Source organism: Arachis hypogaea, chromosome 19 (genome assembly GCF_003086295.3).
Source record: "Arachis hypogaea cultivar Tifrunner chromosome 19, arahy.Tifrunner.gnm2.J5K5, whole genome shotgun sequence".
Taxonomy (NCBI): domain Eukaryota; kingdom Viridiplantae; phylum Streptophyta; class Magnoliopsida; order Fabales; family Fabaceae; genus Arachis; species Arachis hypogaea.
Genome location: NC_092054.1, coordinates 18,953,452 through 18,979,321, shown reverse-complemented (window position 1 = coordinate 18,979,321; position 25,870 = coordinate 18,953,452). Strand labels below are relative to the sequence as shown.

The 25,870-nt window shown below is 34.8% G+C and overlaps 2 protein-coding genes across 2 annotated transcripts; one reads left to right on the top strand and one right to left on the bottom strand.

Moving 5' to 3' along the window:
* Positions 1-532: 532 nt before the first annotated feature.
* On the bottom strand, positions 533-8,009 carry LOC112776097 (linoleate 9S-lipoxygenase). The gene is made up of 9 exons (XM_025820081.3): positions 7,559-8,009; positions 5,607-5,893; positions 4,283-4,523; positions 3,570-3,887; positions 3,382-3,467; positions 3,114-3,221; positions 2,563-2,867; positions 2,213-2,476; positions 533-1,470 (listed from the first exon to the last, which is right to left on the bottom strand). The coding sequence occupies exons 1-9, from the start codon at positions 7,794-7,796 to the stop codon at positions 714-716; spliced, it is 2,604 nt and encodes an 867-aa protein (XP_025675866.1). The 5' UTR covers positions 7,797-8,009; the 3' UTR covers positions 533-713.
* Positions 8,010-15,141: 7,132 nt separating this feature from the next.
* On the top strand, positions 15,142-16,305 carry LOC140182182 (uncharacterized mitochondrial protein AtMg00810-like). Its single transcript, XM_072228314.1, has 2 exons — positions 15,142-15,394; positions 15,671-16,305. Exons 1-2 carry the CDS (start codon positions 15,142-15,144, stop codon positions 16,303-16,305), a joined length of 888 nt encoding a protein of 295 aa, XP_072084415.1.
* The last annotated feature ends 9,565 nt before the right edge of the window (positions 16,306-25,870 follow it).

The window sequence follows — 25,870 nt, the reverse complement described above, 5'->3', positions numbered from 1 at the left end:
GCTTACATACTTAAACAAAAATCATCAAACAACCTATTGAAAATTATTAAATAAAATACTTAATAATAATTCTAATAATTTTTTTATTTATATTTTAATAATGTTTAATCATCATTTGAGTTTTTAAACTCAAGTTATTATTTTATTAATTGCGTAAATGATCATCTAAAAAGATAGATGTAATTGTACCATTTTATATTGTGCATTAGAATTAAATTTTTAATTGAAATTGAATTGGACAAAATAAAATAATATATTTATGTATAAAATATTTTTTTTAAATTTATTTTTTATATTTTATTATTTTAAATTGATTAACTGATAAAAAAAAATTAGACAGATGTGATAAATGATTTTCGATTAATCTTATTAAACCGACAGATTCGTTCCAGTTCTAAAAACATGGTAGATACTACCCAGTCCCACCTCCATGGATTGCCATCCCTAGTTTTAGCCTTTTATTGTGATAACTCCGCTTAGTTGAACATCGAAAAGAACAAAAATTAAGAGCAAAACATGAGAACAATTAATATGAAGAAGATAGTAGTTCATATGAATATACCAACCATGTTACAAGCATAGTATAGTACTTATCTTATCAATACACTGACATGATATCTCTGAAAACATTTCACACAGGATAACAATAGTACTCAATGAAGAAATAAATTTCCTTCTTATTTAAGCCACAATACTCAAGAACCACAACTCCCTTAAATGGATATACTGTTTGGAATGCCTCTGAAGGTCAACCCTTCCTCACTTGAAGGATAAAGCAGAGTGTACGGCATCTGTGCTGGGCCATAACGATTCCTCAACCTCTCATCGTTGTTCCTCTGTATCAGTTTCTGCTCAATCTCAACCAACTTCTTTCCAAACCTCTTGAAGGCCTCAATGGGCGCCGTGTCGGCGGTCCAGTTGTCACCATCTCCTCTCTGTCCAAGGTACTGCTCATCAGAAGCATGCCTTGACAGCACCTCAATGATTGTGAGGTCAGTCAGGGTCTCTTTCTTCCCAGTAATTGTGTTCAAGAAAACCTTCTCAGGGTTCTTGGCCAGATCGTCGTACTCCTTCGACCCTTTCTCCGGCATGAATTGCCTGCTAAGAGTTGGACGGTTCAGAATGTAACCGCCATAGGGGTACTGTCCGAAATTAACTGCTGCGTGCAGAGCTGAGGCGATCCATATCAGAGTACTGCAAGTTTGAACTAACTCCGCACGAGTTTGCATCCTTGGCCACCATGATTCGTTCTTCTTGTCGCCGTGACCCACCTCCACCAGTTCCTTCCAGAATGCTTGGAGTTCAGAATCTTGAACTATTGCAGCATCTGACTTGTAGTAGAAAGATACGTATTCTTCAACCCATGACTTGATTGCACCCCATATCTCTAGTCCATCAGCGGCATAAGGATAGTCCTCAATCAGAAGACGAACGCCGTGTGGGGAAGATGAATCTTCAACTGCCACTCCTCTGAAGTATAATATAATTTAATGTTAATATAATAAGAAGCAGCATCTTTCTATGTTAAAAGATTATTTTTACTCAATCAATTAAGAGGTTGCGGGTTCGAGTCTCCTATTTTTGGTAAAAAAAAAAAGATTATTTTTACTCTTTAGTTTTTCAAAAACAATATTTCCACCTTAAAATTAACTACTAAAATTAGTCGTTATATATTTGTCTCATTTTTAAGATGTATTTATATTTGTAAAATGTTAAAAAATTATCAGAATTTATTATTTTTTACCATCACTCTTAGTTTCATCAACCCAATTTGTTTAATGAGAAATGATAGGAAGCCAGCAACTTTTGTGATTTATAGCCATCAAATAGCTATCAATGATGGTTTTAATGGTGTGAGATTGGTGTGAGATTTCATCCAATGACTCACTTTTCTTTGCTGGTTATATGTTAGCCAAAATTTAACAAAGTTGTGGCCCCTAGATTTTTCCTTGTTTAATTTAGTAATCTAACAATATATTACTGTTAAATATTAATAACAAATTGATGACTAAAAATAATAAATTTTGATGATCTTCTAGTATTTTTCTTTATATTTTAATTTGTATTTTATATTAAATAATTGATTTTTGTGATTGATTTTAGTGTAATCCTTGTTAGTTTGTCTCTCTCTTTTATTTACTTTTTTTTTAGACGAAAAAAAATAGATTATTTTTTGTCTTAAACTAAATTCAAAACCGAAACTAATAATTACCTCTTGAGAAGGTCATTAGGTAGTGCTTGCTCAGTGAGAACCCAATCCTTATAAACAACAGCAGACATTTCCAAAGAATACCCACCCCACAAGAATGTTGATTCAATGATACCCTCTGCATTAACAAGGACATTACGTGCTAGTGCATTTATGTTCATTGTGTCTCTATAATGTGGGAGAAGTAGTTTATGAATTGGGTGAACCACACTGAGGTGTCTGTTTGTTGCAATAACGAATGGCTCAACCACAGCGTGAGTGTTTAGCCTGCCATACATATAAACATAAACATATATTAATAAAATTAGATTATTTTTGTTTGAAGAATCAATGTTAACGAAAATGGTATATACCAATGGCTGACAAGTTGGTGAAAGCAGGAATCGTTTACAACAACATAAGCCTTGGCAAGTTGCCAAATAGAACCGTCAACGCCTTGTTTTGTTGGAGTGTAAACAGTGCTAATAGGACCATAGTTGTCTCCTTGAGGATTTGGCTTACTTAGCTCAATGGCCACAGGCTTTAGTGTTCCATCGTTTTGCAAGAAAAGAACGGTTCTTGTAGCATAGGCCTTTGTGGTGGTTTTGTTAATTTTACTCAAATAGGGGAAGAGTGGGTCATGGTGGTCCAATATGAACAATTTGTTGTTGCTGATAGCCTATTATTCAATGAGTCATGTTAGTTATATGAATCATATCAAAACAACAGAGGAAATTGTGTTGAGAAATGGTTGTACACCAAAATCGGTCACTAAAATCAGCCACCAATGTATTTGTGTATAAATAAATATGTGATTTAATTTATTTTCAATGTATATTTATATTTCAGCATGTATTTTATATTAGTAGCTGATTTTGGTGGCTAATTTTAGTGTCCACATAACATAACTCAATTGTGTTATTACCTCCTCTACGGTCACCCCACCCAAGCTTGACTCCACGTGTTGTTTGGTGATTGTACTGGTATTATCACCATAGAGTTGCTTATCTAGCTTGCTTTGTGGTGGAAATTCCTACATTAAATTTTGTATGAAATATTAATTAATACCAAATTTAATTTGAAAGTTTTTTTAAATTAATATATTAGTCAAATAATCCAACGCTTTTAAATATTACCGCCGATCAAAAACAATAAATTGTATTGAGCTTGTGGCATTCCTCTATTGAATTTACCTTAAGAACTTTAATAACGTGTGGATTGAGTCCGGCAATCATCTCTCTAGCAAATTCTTCATCGGTCATCCATGCAGATTTATCAACTGGATATTCCAAATAAATCATTTTAAAAAAATGAGCAACTTATATATGCCTTCCATGTAAATTAGAACTACTATATATTATTTACCATAATATATATATACCTTGAATAATTTTAGGTACTGGAAATTTAAGGGCCTGTTCCCCATCAGTTCTAAAGAGCTCCTTGAACAACGGGATGGGACTAAGATCACTGAGAATATTAGTAGGCAACTTAATTCCACCTTCATAAAGGTCACGCACATCTTCAAAAGTGTTAAATTCAGTCTGACCAACTAATGGAAGTGCAGATTGCAATTGAGGTATCACATTTTGAGATGCAGATTTCAGTATGTAAACAAGAAAATCTGAAGATTTCAAGTGACCAAATGCTTCATCTCTTGGAAGGTAAACACTGTCGCTCCGACTCTCACTCTTGGGATCTGTATGCAAACATGATTTTTGTCATTTTTATGACAAATCTATTAGTACCGATGCTGACAAAAATACTCATTTCTTGTATAATTCTTGTGTAAGAGAATTAGCTTAACTATTAATCGAGTGTCATTAGAAATAACTAAAAGATGAAATGTTTATTTGATTAATGTAAATATTAAAATGTTTTGTATAATAAGAACATGAAAATACAAATTATTAGATATAATGCACATGAAAAATCAGTATGCAAAAGAAATAATTTTGTAAACAAAATACTGAAAAATTTAGAAGATTACTGAAAATTCGATGGAGTTGCCACTAATTTCTACATGACAATCACATATCCAAAAAAAATGATAAAAGAGAGATTGAGATAGAGCAAAAGTTAAAGCTTAAATACCTGTCTTGGTTGGTTTTCTGCCAGTTCTTCCCCTTCGTGGGTAAGGAAAGGTGGTGTTTCCTCCAAGAACTGGACGAGCCAATCTGGCATTACTGTCTGGATTACCCAAATCATTGTAGACATCATAGTCATAGATTCTTTCATGTTCTTTGCGCTCTCCTGTGCCATCTCCTCTTAAAATCACCAATTCATCTTCTCTGTACTTCTTTAGTGGAGCTGGCATATCACCCGGAAGATATGTCTACATTTAAATGTTCAACAAACTTTATCATTAATCTTCTCAAGAAAATAAATTAGTAAATAAGCTTGTTGTTATTGTAGAGAGACAAGTATAAATTTAAAAGAAAATCAATATTGATTGATTAATTATTGGCTAAGAAAAATTATTTTGATATTTTTTAATATATTTCAAGTTAATAAATAATATTGGAAGAGGAGTGATAGGGGAAGCAGATTTTGTGAGTTGTAGCCATCAATTAGCCATCAATAATGTATTTAATGGTGTAAGATTTCATCTAATGGTGAAAAATCACTCATTTTTCTTTTGCTGGCTAAGTGCGGGCCAAATTTTAATAAATCTGCTGTCCCTAAACTTTCCCATATTGGAATTAACAAAAAGAAAAGGAATTACAACAAAGTTTAATTTTTCAGCATATACTAGTATAAGTGAAACTAAAATTGCATTACACAAATAGAAATAATTCATTTACATATACCCAAAATAAAAGAAAGACATGCATTATCTTTCTGTTCACCAGTTTTTTTAGTCCAAAACTATTTTATTTTGAGATAAAAAATAGTGTTAAATTATAATAAATATTGTCATTTTTAAATTGATAATGCGACTCTTTTGTTATTTATTTTTTCCAAATTATATTGAACAAAAATTTTTTTGTATCACTATGAAAAATAAAATAATGAGAAGTAAAATAATTTAAAAAAAATGCACACTACGATGTTTATGGATTTAATGATCAATTTTAGCAACACCTAAAAATTATTGTTAAAATTAAAATAATATTTTTTTACTAGTTAATAACATTTTTAGCAACATTTAAAAAGTGTTGCTAAACTTATATATCCACCGTAGTTACTGTAACTGAAATTAAAATAGTATTTTTTTTACTAATTAATAACGTTTTTAGCAATATTTAAAAAGTGTTGCTAAAGTTATATATTCATCATAGTCATATCGTAACTGAAGACAACATAGATTCAACCATTTATAAATTATAGAAAACTAAGAAAAAAGAACATATTAAATTTAGGGGCACAATTTCATATCCTTAATATATAATATAGAGAAAAGTTTATGTTGTAGTACCTTGTTAGAAAAGAAAATGCGATCAGATTTGTAGAGTTTAGAGTTATAGACCCAGGAATTGCAAGGGAATTGGATGGTGCCCTGGTTGGGAACATCTTCAAGAGTCAAACTGACAAGGTAGAACTCAACTTGCATGAAATTCTCAATATAGAATGCTCCTGGTACTCCCATGTCAGTGTCCCATTCGAAATGGATATCGAATGCAGATTGCCCTGCTCCCAACGTTGGCAGTGAAGTAATAACACCTTCTAGGAACGTTTGCTTTCCCACTTTCCCTTTTCCACTTGCTGCATAATGCATATTTATTAATTAATATAAGTGTTCTATCATGGAAATAATTAATAAGAAAATAGCCTTTAAACAGAAATGTCATCAAATTGGCCATGGTATTTGAATATTGTAGATATTTTAGTGAAGATGAATCTATAAAAGTCTTCTTGTGAACATTTTTTTTTTGTAAACTATTGAAGGATAAATTGTAGAGTTTAATTTTAATATATTAAAAAGTGTTACTTTTATTTAAAAGAGTTACTATTTTTTTTAATTATTATTTATTTTCGTAAGTCATGCTTTATTAAAGTATGGATAAACAAATATTTTTAGGAGAAAATATTTTTAGTATTTTTATTAAAATTTATAAAATTATATATTATTTTATTTATTTTTAATGTGTATTTTTTATTTAAAAATATATACTATACTAATGATTGATTTAGTGACTGATTTTGTTTTTTTTTATCGATGCTATGGTTGGCCTTGAAAATTACTTTGTTCTAGGGATATATACTATTAGTTAACTCATAGCAGTTTACTTCAATTTTTTCTATTTGTGCATTATTTTTCAAGAAAGATCAATATTTTAAGTACAATGCATGGAAGAGTAACCAATTATTTTTGTTGATGAAGATTTAAGTTATCAATTTTTAAAAGAGAGTGAAATGACAAAATTGTCTTTAAAAATATTATTTTAGAAACAAAAATATTAATAAATTAACAAGAATCCACCTAATATATTCCAAAAGATCATCTAAAAAAAATAATGGGAAAACCCATTAATCTTTTATCTTTTAAAATTCAGATAATCCAATCCCTCTGCCATATTACCTTCTAGAAAAATAAAGGATAGATTTGATTTAGAAAATATTAGGGAATAGTAATTTAGAGATTAACTAGAATAATATTTTAAAAAAAAATTAGAAACCAATTTTATGAATTCGTTTTATGAAGTATTAATATATAGTGTTGACCATTCAGCTCAAAAAGGACAAAAAATAAAAAAATAAACTCATAATATTCTAAATAAATATGAATTGTATATGACATAATATTCTTTTAGTACTTAAACTTTAAATTATTTTGTCACATATTATTTATGTTTTAACAAATACTAAAAATAGTCTGATACACAATCATTCCTATTAACACAAAATTTAAAAAATAGTCACATTCAAAAAATATAATATATACATCCTAATTTGATAATTACCATTTGAGATAAATTACATTTTAATAATTTTTTAGACAACAAATTAAAAAAGATATTTACACACATAAAATTACCTTCATGTATGAAAGATGAAAATTCAATAAAAAAATAATAAAAATTCAGATACAATTAATTTTATGTAAAGTTGATAATTAAAAATTATTAAATGATAATTTAATTAAAGGGAGTGGATCATCTCCAATGAAAAAAAAACTGGATGGTATCCAGTGCTTAATCTAACCATTCATTACTCTTTCTCTTATTTATTTTTAGTCTCACTTATAGAATCAAAAGTAAAAAATTACACTGTATTTTGTCAAGTGTTAAAAAACTGGAGAAGATCAATTTTCTTAATTAAACGTATTAAATTATTTAATGACTTTCAACTATCAATTTTAAGTAAAGTTAAGTGGACCTGAATTTCTATCTAAAGAAATTGTTGTGGTGAGAGAAAGAAGTTAATTACCATCAGCACTGGTGGCACTGATCAACTTAAGTGCGACAGATCGACCCAAGAAAGCAGTGAGGGTATCAACTGTGGTGCCTATAGCACCACCAATGACGCCTATAGCACCACCAATGATGCCAGTAGCACTCTGTGCAGAAGTGAGTTCATTGATGTCCAACACATTCTTTCTCATCAACACCACCGTCCCCTTCAGCTTCTGCCCCCTGTTAATCAGTCCTGTTACCCCGGAAAACATCTTTGCTTTGTTGCTTGGAAAATTCGATAATAATGAAATGTTTTGTGGCTTGTGGAGAACTCAAGCCGCAGAATTGGGTATTTATAATGAAGAAGGGACAAAGGCTATGCCATCTTTGCCATGTGTGAGGGGCTGAGGGCAACTCAAAGATTAATTGTTAATTTTTTTTCCTGCATACTAGATAATAATTGATAATTAATTAATTGTCCACGTGAGAAACGCGCCTGAACACGGTTCATCCTTTCATTGCTGGTCTTCCTGTCTTGACTTGAGTGTTATTTTATTTTATTTTAATTATTTTTTGGATGACAAGTTTAATTTATAAAAAAAAATTTATATTCCCTAAAATAAAAATAATAATAAAATAATAAAATAAAAGGTTAATTATTATCAAATTTATAATTTTTATGAAATGTGTATTTACTATTTAAATTTAAGAATGATTAATTCTTTATTACTTCACTAATTTTTTTACTTTATAAAATTTTAATTCAAAAAGAAAAATGAATAAAAAGTGTATTGTTTAGTTTTTTAATTTTTTTTTAAATACAAACGGTGTATTTTTCTTTTTTTTTTTTCAAAAAAATGTTCAAATACAAATAATGGTTAAGATAGGAATAAATTAAACGTCTTATTATAAATGTATAATTTTGTGTGGATTTTGTAAGTGTATTTCTTTATCTAGTTTTTATATCTTTTTAGTTAGGATTTTAATTTTGTGAAGCTTTTGTAATTTGATGAACATAGATAGATAAGCACTTGCTAACTGAAGGATTCAAGAGGGTTCAAGAGATGATGAATTAATTTATATAAGTAAATAATTATTTTTAATCATAAAAGATGTTAAGCTTAGTTTGATTTTGGGTAATTTATGATGACAAATATTATTTGGGTTGAAAGTCTAATGCTGTTTAATGGGTGTTTTAATTGTTGCAGGTCCAAATTGTCCAAGTTCATGTTGCTTCAGCCTAAGAGTAGCATATGCTTCAGCAATGTAAAGAACTAATACTCCTCATAGCACCGTTCAGCAATTAAATGGCTATGTATTTGCTAAAAGAAAAAAGAGCAACTGTCTACATCATGAGCAAAACAGGACAGCTAAAAGAAATAGAATTAAACAACACACCAAGGACAGCTGGTACACTCCCACTTCTCCAAGGACAAATAGTAAAGCAAATTTCAGTAATGGGAGAGCAAAACACAAATTTGCTAAGCAGCAAAAGTAATGGTGCAGCTCCTCGTATAGCAGAGATAATGGAGCAGAAGGAAAAAGGAGTGCATGCCAAGGAAGAAAGCCAAGTCAATGACCACAGAAATAATGGACGAGCTCCTCATCCAGCAGAGGTAGTGGAGCATGATGAAGAAGGACTACATGCTAGCTGTGACAGCTCCAACGGGCAGCAAGGACATGCAAAAGAAAGAAGCAAGAATGAAGGCAAGTTGAAGATATTTAAGAGGCTTCATTCCATCATTTGAAAGCAAGAAAAAGAGAGCACACACGCAGAGCATCATCTCTAACATGGAGCTGAATTCTTTTTCTTCTACTCAAGCTTAATTTCTGATTCTTGTGTTATGACTATCTTGTGTCATTGTCTGTATTGAGAAAAGGCTAATCTTGTGAGGTTGAAAAACCAAGAGAGAAAATGCAAGAGTGATACAAAAGAGCCACTGATTTCTGATGTAATTTGGTTTTGAACTAGGATTAGTTCCCCTTGCCTAGTTGGGTTAGTACTGGGTGAAGTCTGAATCTGTTAGATTCCCCTTCCTAGTTGGGATAGCACTATGGGAAGCTAAGCTTTGGTGAAGAAATCTTAGGGTAGATACTAGTTGAATTAGGGAGTAATTCAATAGTATTGGTGTATGTAATCTGAGAATTATAGTGAAAAATTCCACCATGGTTTGTGGTGGAGACTGGACGTAGGATTCATAGCACAAAGAATCCGAACCAGGATACATGCTGGCCTATTTCTCTTCTTCCCTACTCTTTACTTGTTCTACACATGAGATAAAATAAAATAATCTCCTGCAACTAGAACTTCTGCTGAAACGGAGTTTGAAACTATAAGTTTTAAGCCAACTTTATTCAACCCCCCTTCTCAAGTTCAACTAGAACCATCAATTGGTATTAGGAGCAAGGTCTCAAGGAGTCAAGCTTCACAACTTGGAGTAAAGATCCATGGCCAAAAACATGAATTCCAACATCGTGGCTTTCACTCTCACTGAAGGACAGTCTAATAATTGATGAGCGGATAATTTATACCCTTTTTGGCATTGTTTTTACATAGTTTTTAGTATGTTTTAGTTACTTTTTATTATATTTTTTATTAGTTTTTATGCAAAAATCACATTTCTGGACTTTACTATGAGTTTGTATATTTTTCTGTGATTTCAGGTATTTTCTGGCTTAAATTGAGGGACCTGAGCAAAAATCTGATTCAGAGGCTGAAAAAGGACTGTAGATGCTGTTGGATTCTGATCCTCCTGCACTCGAAGTGGATTTTCTGGAGCTACAAAAGCCCAATTGGCACGCTCTTAATTGCGTTGAAAAGTAGACATCTTGGGCTTTCCAGCAATTTATAATATACCATACTTTACCCGAGATTTGATGGCCCAAACTAGCGTCCAAACGCCCACTAGAGACCCTTTTCTGGCGTAAAACGCCAGAACTGGTACCAGAACTGGAGTTAAATGCCCAAACTGGCACCCAAGCTGGTATTTAACTCCAAGAATGGCCTATTCACGTGTAAAGCTCAATGCTCAGCCCAAGCACACACCAAGTGGGCCCCGAAAGTGGATTTCTGTACTATCTGCACTTAGTTACTTATTTTCTGTAATCCCTAGTAACTAGTTTAGTATAAATAGCACTTTTTACTATTGTATTCACAGACTTAGACTTTATCATCCTTGGACTTGGAGGCTGGCCATTCGGCCATGCCTAGACCTTTTTCTCTTATGTATTTTCAACGGTGGAGTTTCTACACCTCATAGATTAAGGTGCAGAGCTCTGCTGTTCTTCATGAATTAATGCAATTACTATTGTTTCTCTTTCAATTCACGCTTACTTCTGCTCCAAGATATACTCTCGTACTTAATTCAGTTAAGTCGGAATGAAGGGGTGACCCGTGACAATCACCCACTATCTTCGTTACTCGCTTAGCCAAGATCCGCGTGCCTGACAACCACAAGTGGTCTACATGATGTTCAACGTAGTCATTGGACGACAGCCGGAGTATATTCTCTTGGATCTCTGATCCGCGATTCGCATCATCTCTCCTGACAACAGAGCATCCGAATCTGAGATCAGAACCTTCGTGGTATAGGCTAGAATCAATTGGCAGCATTCCTGAGATCCGAAAAGTCTAAACCTTATCTGTGGTATTCCGAGTAGGATCTGGGAAGGGATGACTGTGAAGAGCTTCAAACTTGCGAATGTTAGGTGCAGTGACAGTGTGAAAAAGGATAGAGAGATCCTATTCCGACGCTAGTGAGAACCGACAAATGATTAGCCGTGCGGTAGCTGTACCTGGTATTTTTCATCCGAGACGAGAAATCCGACAGTTGATTAGCCGTGCAGAAACCGTACCTGGTATTTTTCATCCGAGAGGATCATACAGCTTGCCATGGAAGGGAGTACGCATGATTGGAAGAAGACAATAGGAAAGCAGAGGTTCAGAAGCAACAAAGCATCTCCAAACGCTTATCTAAAATTTCTACCAATGAATTACATAAGTAACTTTATTTTATTTTATGTTTTATTTATCTTTTAATTATCAATACTCATAACCATTTGAATCCGCCTGACTAAGATTTACAAGATGACCATAGCTTGCTTCAAGCCGACAATCTCCGTGGGATCGACCTTTACTCACGTAAGGTATTACTTGGACGACCCAGTGCACTTGCTGGTTAGTTGTGCGGAGTTGTGAAAAGTGTGATCACAATTTTGTGCACCAATAATAGACCTCCCTATTTTAATTGCAGCAACTATTCTTACTAGAAAGAAAGAATGAGAATCTTCGTGCAGTCAATCGACTACAACATCTGGAAGATCATCCTCAACGGACCAGATGTCCCCACAAAACAAAATGGTGATGGAGAAGTTGTGGTAAAAGAAGACAACGAGTGGACAGAGGAAGAAAAGAAGAAGGTTGAACTCAATGCCAAGGCTATCAACCTACTGTGCAATCATTTTTGAAGAATTCAGAAAAGTTTCAAGGTGCAAGACGGCTAAAGAAATATGGGACAAGCTCAGACTCACTCATGAAGGCACTAAGCAAGTAAGGGAGACCAGAATTGGCATGCTAATGAAAGAGTATGAAATGTTCGGTATGAAGGAGGATGAGAGCATCAATCAAATGTTCGAAAGATTTTCAATAATCATCAACAATCTAGATGCCATGGGAAGGAGCTATTCTGAAGAAACCTTAGTAAGGAAGAAACCTTACTAAGAAATGGAAAGTAAAAAGCACAGCCATCTCTAAAAGGAATAATTTGATCAAAATCACCTATGATGAGCTAAGAGACAAGCTGATGGCCTATGAAACCACTCACATGTCTCAAGACAAAGATGACAAAAAGAAAAGTATAGCACTGAAATCAAGAATGACAGCCAAGAAAAAAGAATTTGATGACAGTTTCTCATATGAAGAAATGGTGCCCTTTGCAAGAAAAATGAGAAGATTACCGAGATTCAAAAACAAAGGCAAAGGAAGCTCTTCATCCAAAGAGTTCAAGAAAGATCAAGTCAAGTTCACATGCCACCACTGCAAGGAAGCATGTCACTTCAAGTTAGATTGTCCTCAACTAAAGAAAGGTGAAAAATCCAGAAAAGACAAAAAGAAGGTGATGATGGAAACTTGGGAAGACTTGGAGAACGACACCAACTCTAAGGATTCAGACCAAGAAGCTCAGCTATGTCTGATGGCTGATCATGATGAAGATGAGGTAGATCTCTCTGATCTATCTATTGATGAATTGCATTACATTATCATAGACATTACTGTGGAATCTAAGAAACTCTTAGATAAGTATGCTAAATGTAAGAAAGAAAATGAGGCATTAAGGACATAAAATGATCTTCTATTAAAAAAGGTTAAGGCAACTGAAACCTGTAATGAAAATTTTTTAAACGAAAAAAATAGTGCTTTGCGTGCTGAATTAGAGAAATTCAAACTCAAGCATAAAGTTACTGCTTCCAATGATTTAATTTCTGAAAACAAAAAGCTGAATGAACAAATAAAAATTTTGAATGAAGACTTAGCAAAGTTTATTCAAGGTTCTCAAAATCTGAACAAACAGCTTGCTTGTCAAAGGTTTAGGTCTAAAAAATCTGGACTTGGATTCAAAGAGGAAAATAAGATGTTTTCAAACAAAATATTCAAAAATCTAAAGCCTCCTCTTCCAAGTTTTTCAAACCAAAAGGATTCAGCAGAGCTCAGAAATCAGTGGGCAAAAATCATTGTTACAAGTGCAATAGAAATGGTCATGATCCTCCTCAATGTTTCATCTTTCTTAAGTCTTTTGGTAATGATAGTAAATTATATAAAGTTGTTCATGATTTTAATGCTCTTAGGCAACCAAGAAGATTTCACATCAAAGGATCTAAATGGATTTGGATACCTAAGGTTAGTTGAAGAACATGCAGGTTTGCCTTACATCCAAAAAGAAATTGGACATGTGGTATCTTGATAGTGGATGTTCAAGGCATATGACCGGAAAGGATACTTTCTTTGTTAAACTCAACAAGTATGATGGAGGATTTGTCACTTTCGGAGATAATGGTAAAGGTAAAATAATTGCCATTGGTAAGGTTGGCAAAGATTTTTCTACTTGCATTGATAGTGTTTTCTTAGTTGATGGGTTAAAGTATAATCTATTGAGCATAAGTCAATTATGTGACCTTGGATATGCTGTAACCTTTAGAAAATCTGATTGTAGAGTCATTAATGAGAAAACAGGGGCTGTTTTGTTTGTTGCCAAAAGAAGTGACAATGTTTATGGTCTCACACTAGATGATCTTAAAGTTCAAAATGTAACTTGTTTTTCTTCAATGGAATCTGAAAAATGGATGTGGTATAAGAGATTAGGACATGCTAGCGTGTTCCAAATCTCTAAGCTTATAAAGAAAGGCTTAGTAAGAGGTCTTCCTAATATAATATTTGATAAGGACATCATTTGTGATGCTTGTCAAATGGGTAAACAAATAAAAACCTCTTTCAAACCCAAGGAAGACGTCTCAACTAAGAAACCATTAGAGTTGTTGCATCTTGATCTGTTTGGACCAACTAGGACTCAAAGTCTTGGAGGGAAAAGCTATGGCAAGGTAATTGTGGATGACTATACTAGGTTTGGTTGGGTGTTCTTTCTAGCTCATAAACATGAAGTATTTTCTGTTTTTGAAAAATTCAGTAAAAAGATTCAAAATGAAAAATATTTAAAAATTGTTTCAATTAGAAGTGACCATGGCAAAGAATTTGAAAATCAATACTTTGAATCTTTTTGTGATGAACTAGGCACATCACATAACTTCTCTTGTCCTTGAACACCTCAACAAAATGGTGTTGTAGAAAGAAGAAATATAAGTTTACAAGAAATGGCTAGAGCTATGTTATGTGAATATGAAATTCTCAAGTTCTTATGGGCTGAAGCTGTGAATACAGCTTGCTATGTTTTAAATAGAACCATCATTAGGAAGTTTTTGAAGAAAACCCCATATGAACTTTGGAAATGGCATCCTCCAAATCTTAGTTAGTTTCATGTGTTTGGCTGCAAGTGTTTCATACTGAATATCAAAGAAAATTTAGGAAAATTTGATCCTAAAACACATGAAGCCATTTTTCTAAGTTATTCCACTCATAGCAAGGCATATAGAGTTTATAACAAGAACTCCAAAACTGTTGAGGAAACCATGCATGTCACATTCTGTGAGTCTAACACTGTTCCTAGTGTTTGCATTGATGATAGTCTAGGTTTTGAAACTGAATTGTCCAAGAAAGCTGAGTCAGTTCCACAAAATTCAAGTTCTCATGAAGTTGCACCTGTTAGCATCGAAAATCCCAATTCTACAGGAGACAATTTGGAATTATCTCCTGTTGCTGTAGAAAATACTGATGCAGAGGCCATTGTTGATCAAGAGGAACCTGAATCCTCAACCCAAACTAGACGGCCCAGGGAGTGGAAGTTTCTGAAAAACTATCCTGAAAAATTCATAATTGGTGATCCCTCCAAAGGAATATCAACTAGATCATCTTTGAAAAGAGCTGAAACCAATACCTTAGCTCTCATATCAAAGATTGAACCTTAAAATATCCAAGAAGCTCTTGCTTATCCATCTTGGGTATTAGCTATGGAGGAGGAATTGCAACAGTTTGAGAAGAATCAGGTCTGGACCTTAGTGCCTCACTCAAATGGAAAGAAAGTCACTGGCACTAAATGGATTTTCAAAAACAAATTAGGTGAAGATGGAACCATTGTCCGCAACAAAGCTAGATTGGTTGCTCAAGGATATGATCAAGAGGAAGGGATTGATTTCGATGAATCCTTTACACCTGTAGCTCAAATGGAAGCCATCAGATTGCTCCTTGTTTATGCAGCTCACTGTGGCTTCAAGCTATTTCAAATGGACGTAAAGTGTGCTTTCCTCAATGGCATAATAGATAGAGAGGTTTATGTGGCTCAACCACCTGGATTTGAAAACAAAACTTTTCCTAACCATGTTTTCAAACTCGCTAAAGCCTTATATGATTTAAGACAAGCTCCTAGAACTTGGTATGAGAGGCTTAGCTCATTTTTATTGAAAAACAAATTTCAAAGAGGAGCCACTGACACCACTTTATTTATTAAGAATTATCATGATCATTTTATTCTTGTGGAAGTCTATGTTGATGATATTATCTTTGGTTCTGCTAATGAAGATTTGTGTGCAGATTTTGCTAAGCTTATGACCAATGAATTTGATATGAGCATGATAGGAGAGCTCAACTTCTTTCTAGGCTTGCAAATAAAGCAAACTGCAGAAGGGATATTCATTCATCAAGAAAAATATGCAAAGAAACTTGTCAAGAAATTTGGGCTGGACTATGCCAAGCCAATGGGAAGCCCCATGCATCCAAATATCAAGCTTGACAAAGATGAACATGCTAGAGATGTTGATGAGACACGCTATAGGGGGATGATTGGCTCTTTGATGTATCTAACCTCCTTAAGGCCTGATATCATCCAAAGTGTTGGAGTGTGCTCAAGGTTTCAATCAAAGCCTAAGGAATCCCATCTCTCAGCTGTCAAGAGGATCATCCGATATGTGCTTGGTACCACTGATTATAGTTTATGGTTTCCTAAGACTGATTCTTTTCAATTAGTGGGTTTCTGTGATGCAGATTTTACTGGGGATAGAATTGATAGAAGAAGCACTAGTGGCATGTGTTCTTTCTTGGGAAATCACTCATTGTTTGGTCAAGCAAGAAGCAAGCTACAGTGGCACTTTCAACAGCCGAAGCTGAGTATATTGTAGCCTCCTCTTGTTGTTCTCAATTATTATGGCTGAAAACTTAATTAGCTGACTATAAGCTGAATGTTTCTAATATTCCATTGTTTTATGACAACATGAGTGCTATAAATATTTCCAAAAATCTTGTTTTGCACTCAATAAAAAAGCACATTGAAGTTCGATTTCATTCTATAAGAGAACATGTGCAAAATGGAAACTTAGATATTCAGTTTGTTAATTTTGAAAGTCAGCTGGCTGATATTTTCACCAAACCCTTGATAGAAGAGAGGTTCTACAAACTAAGGACTGAACTGGGCATTCTTGCTTCATCTTTGTTCTCTTAATGATTCTGATGTTGAGATTTTTTGTATATTGTCTCATAAATCGCGATGAGATTTTTTGGCAGATGATGAGTAAACTTCATTAATTCACTATAAAACCTACTGGATTCGAACTTGACCACAATGAATGATCGACCTCAAGTGCTGGAGCAGTTCACAAAATATGGGCTTTCTTTACTGAATCCATTGGGCCTTTTTCATTATTGCTTTCTCAAATTTTTTGGCAATAGCATTTCATTTTTATTTGGGCCTCATTTCAACTGTTTTTTTTTCAATTTTTTCTTTTTTTTCTTTTTGTATTTTATTTTAAACATACGAAGGTTACAGCTGTAACTTTCAATGCTTTTCAAAGTTTGCATTTTTATCCTCTTTCCAAGACTCAACCTTTCCACTCCTCCAGGCTTATATTAACTCCCCACTACATGCATCCATTCACACTATACTCTCCACTCCTTCATCTTCTTTAAACTATCGCTCTATAAATATGGCACGAAAGAAAAAAGCTGTCCGCAGAGGCTCTCACAGTGGCACCCATCGTTCTGACTACACACATTCTTCTCCATCACAATCTCCCACTCATTCTATCCTTCCTTCTCCACCAAATCATACCCCTGACATGGCTCGTACTAAGACCACTGCACAACGCCCTGGAGTCGCTCCTCGCCTTACTCCTCCTCCTCCAAATACATCTCAGCCAAGTTCATCCAAACTTAGTTCCTCCAGAGGTAAACGAACCCTTCATGAAGAAGACGAAGAGATTCCTGCTTCACAGACTCGTCATACCCACGGTACAGTCATTGATTTTTCTCTTCGCTTAGTTTCTGAACCTAAACTGTCCAATCCCATCGGTTACAAGTCCTTCTATGCTGAGTTTTTCCACAAGTCCTTTGATCGTCGTCATTTTCAATACCTCATGAACTACCTATTTTTCTGTAAAGACATCCATTATCGCACTCTCTGTCCTCTTAAGCTTGTCAATCTAGACAAACTCTGTAGGAAAGGTTTGAACTTTACTCCACTTTTTACATGTCAAGGATGGATTTCCATTCTGACCATTAAGGAGAAAATTTATCCTGATCTGGTGAAGCAGTTCTATTGCAACCTATCTTAGAAAGAAGGGAGAATCGCTTCTTTTGTCAAAGGTAAGGTGATCATTCTCGACAAATACCACCTAAGCAAAGCCCTAGATTATCAGGACAGGGGGGTTGATGTCTATACATCGGGTAAGTGGGACGATACTATGAATGTGTCTTATTTTGAAGCTCTGAGTACTGTGTGCGTCAATATCCCTCTCTTAGAAGGTACTAATCCTACTCACAAGTCTCTTGGTCCAATCCGTGTCCAGTTACACAGGATTGTTAATCACATCATTCTGCCTCAGTGCGGCTCTCTTCAACGTGTCTCATTTTGTGACACACTGGTTCTGTTTGCTCTTCTCTCTAAAACACCAATTTCTTTTGCATACTTGCTTGTGAGACATATGCATGCCCGTGTTAGCAACAAAAATGCTTTACCTTATGCCATGCTTCTTACAAAAATTTTTCAATATTACAATGTTGATTTTGGGGCTAAAATTTTAAAAGAGTGTAACTCATACATAAAAGGGGGTGGTGCAGTAAAGAAAATAGCACCCAGACGTTGCCAGACTGATGACAGCACTGATGTTCCCTCTGTTGATGAGGATCCTCTGATTTCCCCTTCAACCTCCACCACCATCAAGGTCATGACACGCATTCTGAAGAATGTGCTTGAGGAGTTCATCAATCTAATAGACATTCTTCTCACTCATGGTGCTGAGCGCAAAAGGAACTAAGTTATGGAGGAAAATGCTCTCAAGAAGACCAAGGGAAGAATTCGGATTCTGAGGGACTTTGTGGAGGATATAGAGGTCGGACTCACAACTACTAACAATAAGGGGGATGACGATGGAACCTCTGATGAATCCAACTCTGATGCCTAGCTCTTTTTTCTCATCTGTGACTATGACTCATTTTTATTTTCTTTAAACTTTTTATGTTTTATTTGGATGACTATAACCCATAATTAAATTACTGCTTTTTGGATAGCCACTAACAAATTTTATGCAGGTTTCTTCTTTTCCTCCCTTGATGACAAAAGGGGGAGAACAGAAAAGGAATGTTAGCTTTGGCTTAGGGGTTAAGGACAATGATAGTTAAGGACAATGATGCTTGATACTTATGATTATGATTAATTTGTCCTGTGTTGTGTGTCATGGTTAATGTTAATTGCTTTGTGTCTAGAGTCACTATGACTGTGATAAATTGCAAATTTGGTCTTGGTTGTTTTTTTAAGCATTGTCCAGGTGAAAATATAAGCCATGATTAAGGGGGAGAGAACTGCTAACATTAAGGGGGAGTACTACACACTTTGGACGGTCATCAAAGGGAAGTGCTCTTAACCCATTTCAATTAATTTTAAATTCTACCATCCTCTTTTATCATGTTTGTCATCAAGGGGGAGATTCTTAAGCTTAGTTTAATTTTGGGCTAACTTATGATGACAAACATTATTTGTGTTGAAAGTCCAATGCTGTTTAATGGGTGTTTTAATTGTTGCAGGCCCAAATTGTCCAAGTTCAAGTTGCTTCAGCCCAAGAGTAGCATATGCTTCAGCCATGTAAAGAACTAATACTCCTCATAGCACCGTTCAACAATTAAATGGCTATGTGTTTGCTAAAAGAAAAAGGGCAGCTGTCTACATCATGAGCAAAACAGGACAGCTGGAAGAAATAGGATTAAACAATACACCAAGGATAGCTGGTACACTCCCACCTCTTCAAGGACAAATAGTAAAGCAAATTTCAGTAATGGGAGAGCAAAACACAAACTTGCTAAGCAGTAGAGGTAGTGGTACAGCTCCGTATAGCAAAGATATTAGAGCAGAAGGAAAAAAGAGTGCATGCCAAGGAAGAAAGCCAAGTTAAGGACCATAGAGGTAGTGGACGAGCTCCTCATCCAGCAGAGGTCGTGGAGCATGATGAAGAAGGACTACATGCTAGCTGTGACAGCTCCAACGGGCAACAAGGACATGCAAAAGGAAAAAGCAAGAATGAAGGCAAGCTGAAGATATTTAAGAGGCTTCATTCCATCATTTGAAAGCAAGAAAAAGAGAGCACACACGCAGAGTATCATCTCTAACATGAAACTGAAATCTTTTTCTTCTACTCAAGCTTAATTTCTGATTCTTGTGTTATGGCTATCTTGTGTCATTGTCTGTGTTGAGAAAAGGCTAATCTTATGAGGTTAAAAAGTCAAGAGAGAAAAGGCAAGAGTGATACAAAAGAGCCACTGATTTCTAATGTAATTTGGTTTTGAACTAGGATTAGTTCTCCTTGCCTAGTTGGGTTAGCACTGGGTGGAGTCTGAATCTGTTAGATTCCCCTTTCTAGTTGGGATAGCACTATGGGAAGCTAAGCTTTGGTGAAGAAAGCTTAGGGTAGATACTAGTTGAATTAGGGAGTAATTCAATAGTATTGGTATATGTAATCTGAGAATTATAGTGAAAAATTTCACCATATTTTGTGGTGGAGATTGGACGTAGGATTTATAGCACAAAGAATCCAAACCAGGATACATGCTGGCCTATTTCTCTTCTTCCATACTCTTTACTTGTTCTGTACATGAGATAAAATGAAATAATCTCCTGCAACTAGAGCTTCTGCTGAAACAGAGTTTAAAACTATAAGTTTTAAGCCAACTTGATTCAACCCCCTCCCCTTCTCAAGTTCAACTAGAACCATCAAAAGATTTTATCGCTGATAAAACTAACAACGAAAAAATTAAATGAATATTAAACACATGAAAGATTAATATTATTTGACAAAAATATCCAATTATTAAAATAAAAATAGATTCCATAAAAATTTTATAAAAATCTCATAATACTTTTTTCATCATCTTCTTCATCCCAATTCTTTAAGATAACTGAATTTATGTACTACCCTAATAACAACCCTAACCCCTCACTTCATCTCTTTGGTTCTTCATCATTCACCACTCTCAGCCGCTTAACCTCTTACGAAAAGAGAAAACAACAAGGAACAAAGGATAAAAAAAGAGAATAAGAAGATGGTTTTATTGAGACGTAATAGTGGATTTCTCTTCGCAAAACGACATTTTTCTTCTTTTGACGACAAACTTCCTTCTCCTTCTAAACACACAAAAGTTCATCTAATTCCCCTCACTTTTTCTTCTCAATTCCAGTTCCCCAAACATATGTTGTTCATATCCATTTCTTTTGTTAAAAGTCCCCTTGAAATTTATTATTTTATGGGCTTAGAGTTTTTTAAGCTTTTAATTTTGATAATTTTCTTAATTTTAGGGTGGCAGTGGTAGTGGTGGCAGTGTGTCAGAGAAACCGATGATGGCGGCAGAAGATTCCAAGGAATTGCATGCTCCAGAGGCCATTGCCGATCCCGGAGAATAAGGCATTGCTAACGACGCTCAGATCGTCGGCAACGATGGCAAAGCTGATGCCTTACCAGCAGCACCAGTGGCGGCGCCGATCACCGATGGATCTTTGCCAAGTTTGGTGGCTGAATCTGGACCTTCGAAAACTCTCCCTTCCTCCACAATCGTAACCCCACGCCACTCTCAACTGGCTTGCCACCTCCAATCACCTCCAACGTTCCTGATGGTTATCAGTGGTTGAGAGAATGGGGGTTGAATTTTAGCCTCCTTTTTTGCTGAATATTACTTTTTCTTTTTCAAAGAAACTTAAGAGATATTTTTACTTTTGTCTCGTATCGAGTTGATAAACATTTTTATTTTGTCTCCTGAGTAACGAAAACAGAAGCGAAGTAGAAAAGAAAGAGTAACACCCAGATGTATACTGGTTCAGCTATTTAATGCAATATAGCCTACGACCAGTCTCCATCACAATTATGATAGAATTTCACTAAATTTTTCAACACATTACATACACCAATGTTTTCTCTAGGATCTACCCAATCCTATTTGGGACAAATCCAGATTCTAAACCAATCTGAATTTGAGTAGGACTCAATCTAATTTTTAACAACCAAGTGCTAACCCAACTTGCAAAGGAATTCTCACAGGATTATGAAACAAAACAGAAAGATGTACAAAGAAATTCTGAAACATCTTATGGCTTTTTCTCCAAGTTTAACTCACTGCCTTTTACCTTTCGTTATATTTTTCTTACAAACTTCACTATGTTTTCCTTTTTCAATGAGACTTAGACATACTAAACTGAAAAAAAGAAAATACTAAATGAACAATAATATAAAGGAGAAGAACTCAACAAGCTTAGGAAGCTATGAGAACTGAACTCTGTGTTTTGTTCTTACTCTTTTGCCTTTAACCCTTGGCCATTCACCCTTATTATAGAAGAGTGAAGCTTCCAACGTTGAATCTAGTTCAAGATCCTTACTATCTTCTTCTCCTTCATAGAGCTTGCACCGGCTTCGTCAGTGAGGAGAGAGAAATTTGAATCTGTTGCATGCAACTCACCCATTCTCTCTCATCCTTTTTCCTCAAGTTCCGTCAATCTTAACCATGGAGCCTTTCTTTGGCTCCAAGTTTTATTTATGAGCGTTGATGAGTTTCTGACCATAGTTGACTTTGTTTTCTTCATTGTTTCTTGTTCTGTTCTTGGTGCTTGGAAGATTTCTCCTTGGTTCTTTGGTGAAGCACAAAAGGAGAAAGAAACTTTTTTATGTGTTCCGACCGAAGAGTGACTAGCTTCTTGGTTATAGCCCTTTCTTCTTGCTTGGAATTGGAAACAAGCCTTTTGTCCTTCAACCCACCATAGCTTTTGCACTTTCCTTTTTTTTTTCTTTCTTCTTTGCTGAATGACGTGACCGAAGTGAAAAGAGGGAGGAGAGAGAAGAGATGACTTTTGGCTTTCGGTGGAAGCTAAGTAAGATTAAAGTGAATTGAACTTGGGATTCAATTCTCTTGAGGTATGAGAGTAGGTAACCGTATGAGGCTTGAAGGATTTTGGGCTCATTTCTTTATTTTCTCATATTTGGTTCATGAACTTGTGATAGGGCTTGGCTTTAATTATGATGGATCACAGTGTGTGAGCTTAATTATTTGTTTCTTGGGCCAAGATGTTTGATTTATTTTTCCTGCACACTAAACTAAATAAGTTAAACCAACAGTTATAATGTTTGTTCATCACATGGATTAGTTTTCTAAACTCAACAATCTCCTTCTTGATGATAAACATTATTAAAATGAATTGAAAAGGATTAGGAGAAGACACTTCCCTTTGATGAATGATTCACGTAATACTCCTCCTTTCTTTTGATCACCATGCTCTCCCTTAATATGTACTTTGATCAACCTGATTTGAACAATTTATGCATAGAAATAATGCCTATATTTAACATATATTCTAGCAGTTATTAGCTTCTTTGATCAGGCTAAACCCGATTTAAAAGGATCAAGGCAAAGTTTTCCAAAATATTAGTTCCTTTAATAGAGCAAGATTTCAACACTTATAAGCACATAAAACTAATCATGATGGGAAACATGTTATCCCAGTAGAGACATGATCAAACAAAACAGGGCAGTATATTCCAAAAAAAAAAAATAAAAACATAATCGAAACGGATCTCAAAACCAAATCAGAACCAAAATAGAGCATGAAATAGAGCATGTTGTTCTGTTTCTGTTTCAATTTCTTTTCATCCTTTCTCCCCCTTTTGTTATCAAGGGGAAAAACCTACAAGCATAAACAACAATTAACACAGCCAAAATAGCAAATCATGCATACCAAATAGAGTGTAACATAGTTAAAGTTATTACAGTTATCCAAGTTAAAATAAAGTTCAAGAGAAACTAGAAATGTATCAAAGTTTCGATATCAGAGGCAGCAAAATATAAGTCATTCAGAGGTAGTAGAGAGAAAGACCCGGCATCAGAATCTTTGTCCTCAGTGTCCAAGCCATCCTCATCTTTGTCCGACATAACCTGGTCCTCATCAATCGAATCAAGATGTTTCAAAAATACCTCGATCCTATCATGAGACTTCATTAAAGATTTCTCATTTTATAATGCAATCTTTCACTATTCCTTACTTGACCTGACCATTTGTTTGGTCATAAAGACAAATTCTTGAAGAATGTCTTTAACTATCCCAGTGATCAAGTATTTATGTGAATCTGAGGTACCAGCAACATAGGGAGAGGAAAGGCTTTCATCCTCACTTTCATACATTGCCAAAGTCTTAGTACCCTTGAGACCTTTGTCTTTAGCCTGTTTGGGTACACCACCGCCTTTGATAGTAAACACCTTGTTCTCAACGGGCTCATTGCTCAAATCAATAGAAAAATATTCAAATAGACAAGTTAAAAATATTCCATAAGGAAGAGAGCTATTTTTCTCACTTTTGACACAATCCTACATGTGGCGAATCATGAGATATGCAAATGAGATAGGGATAGAGTTTAGAATGGCATAAAACACAAGAGTGTCACAAACTGTTACCCTTTAATATGATCTGCTTTGAGGCATGATTATGTGAGTTATGATGTGATGCAACAGAGTCCTAACAGGACCTAGGGCCTTGTGTGTGGGAGTTGTGCCATCCATGGAGGAGAAATTTTTGCAGATTCTAGCCAGGGCTTCTTGGTGAGAGAAGCCAACATAGTCATCCCATTTGCTAGACATATAAACATTTGCCCCTGTGTCTTGATAGCCAAGTGCCTCACTAATGGTGCTCAAATTTAAAATAAACTAAGTACTTTTAACAAAAGAATGAAGTTTCCCTTCATGAAAAAGCATATTTGCGTAAAACTCTTGCACCAGGTTTGGATAGACAGGCTTTCTAATTTTGAAAATGTTAGTCTATTTCAGATTATAAAAACTATTTTTAAAATCAATCTCCTTTTCAGACAGAGCATCAAGATCAACCACATAAGAGGAACAGAGAGTTCAGTTCGAAATAACTTGCTTTTGAAACTCATAGTCAATGCAACTGGCAAAACGATGGGGATCATAATGTGAGTGTGCTGATTTACCATACTTTTGTTTGAACTCAAGAGAGTCAAGGTGTGGAGGCTCTCTAGTATCGTGAAGTATGAGACTTCTTAGACTTTTAGAGGGACGAGCAGAATGTCTAGAAGGATGAGCAGTAGAGCGACGAGGAGGTGATGGTGAATAGTCTTCTTCTTCTTACATGGTGCCTTTTCTCTTTCTGCCTTTCCCACGAGATGATCGGCTCCTTTGTTAGCAGAGGGACCTTTGGGATGAACTGTTTTTGTGGCCATGGATTCGTTTTGTTAAGAGGAATAAGATGAAGATGAATGGGAGTGTATATGAATGAGTGTGTGAGATTGGGGTTGTTTGGAGTGAGGAGGATTTCGAGGAGGGATGAGTGCACCAATGCTTCTTCTTGTGGCTATTTTCTTTCTCGTATTGAATGATGGAAGGAAGATTAAAGAAAAGAGGTAGCATTGAAGAGGGTTAGTGGATAAGAAAGAGGTTATCTTGAAGGAGAAACCATCATTAATACTTAATGAAAAACTTCTTTTTTAAAGAAAAAGACTTTATTGAAACGTTTTAAAAAAAACTTAATTTTTGAATTTTAAAATAATGAAATATGAAGTGACAAGTCATGAGGGAAGATAAAAATTTCTGATTGACATGACTTGAAATGGAATGGAAAGAGAAAGACTTGAAAAAATATTATGATACTAGTAATGAGCCCATATCATTTAAACAAGTTTTGTCTTACATAGGCCCAAAAGTGGTGGAAGCATATGAGCTATTGGAACCAAATTTCTAATTCAGAAATTTTCTGGGCCATGTTTAAGTTTTTTTGAAGAGTTCATCACATGTCCAATTTCGTCTCCCTACTACCTGCGAGACAAAACAACACAAAGAGAAGAAAAGCACAATTAATCCACTGAATTAATGTCAATTATTTCTAGGGCATTTTTCAGCTTGCAAAATCTTTCTTCACATAGTGGCTTAGTGAAGATATCAGCCAATCGCTCTTCAGATTTTACAAATTGAATCTCAATAGTTTTCTTTTGCACATGTTCCCTAATGAAGTGATATCTCACTTCAATGTGCTTGGTTCTTGAGTGCTACATGGGATTTTTTAAAATATTTATTGCACTCACATTATTACAAAGTAAGGAAATACTATCAATTTTTAGTTTTTAATCCGCAAGTTGAGTTTTAAGCCAAATCAGTTATGAACAACAAGCGAAAGCTGAAATGTATTCGGCTTCAGCTGTGGATAAAGCAACTGTG

What these genes read in the sequence shown, in the direction of transcription:
- LOC112776097 (XM_025820081.3), bottom strand. Translation starts at nt 7,796, where the DNA reads ATGTTTTCCGGGGTAACAGGACTGATTAACAGGGGGCAGAAGCTGAAG. An exon ending in CAGTGCCACCAGTGCTGATG is followed by an intron (nt 5,894 to 7,558) that starts GTAATTAACTTC and finishes TGCATTATGCAG; the next exon opens with CAAGTGGAAAAGGGAAAGTG. An exon ending in CACCAACTTGTCAGCCATTG is followed by an intron (nt 2,477 to 2,562) that starts GTATATACCATT and finishes TATGTATGGCAG; the next exon opens with GCTAAACACTCACGCTGTGG.
- LOC140182182 (XM_072228314.1), top strand. Translation starts at nt 15,142, where the DNA reads ATGGAGGAGGAATTGCAACAGTTTGAGAAGAATCAGGTCTGGACCTTA. An exon ending in CCTTGTTTATGCAGCTCACT is followed by an intron (nt 15,395 to 15,670) that starts GTGGCTTCAAGC and finishes TTCTTGTGGAAG; the next exon opens with TCTATGTTGATGATATTATC.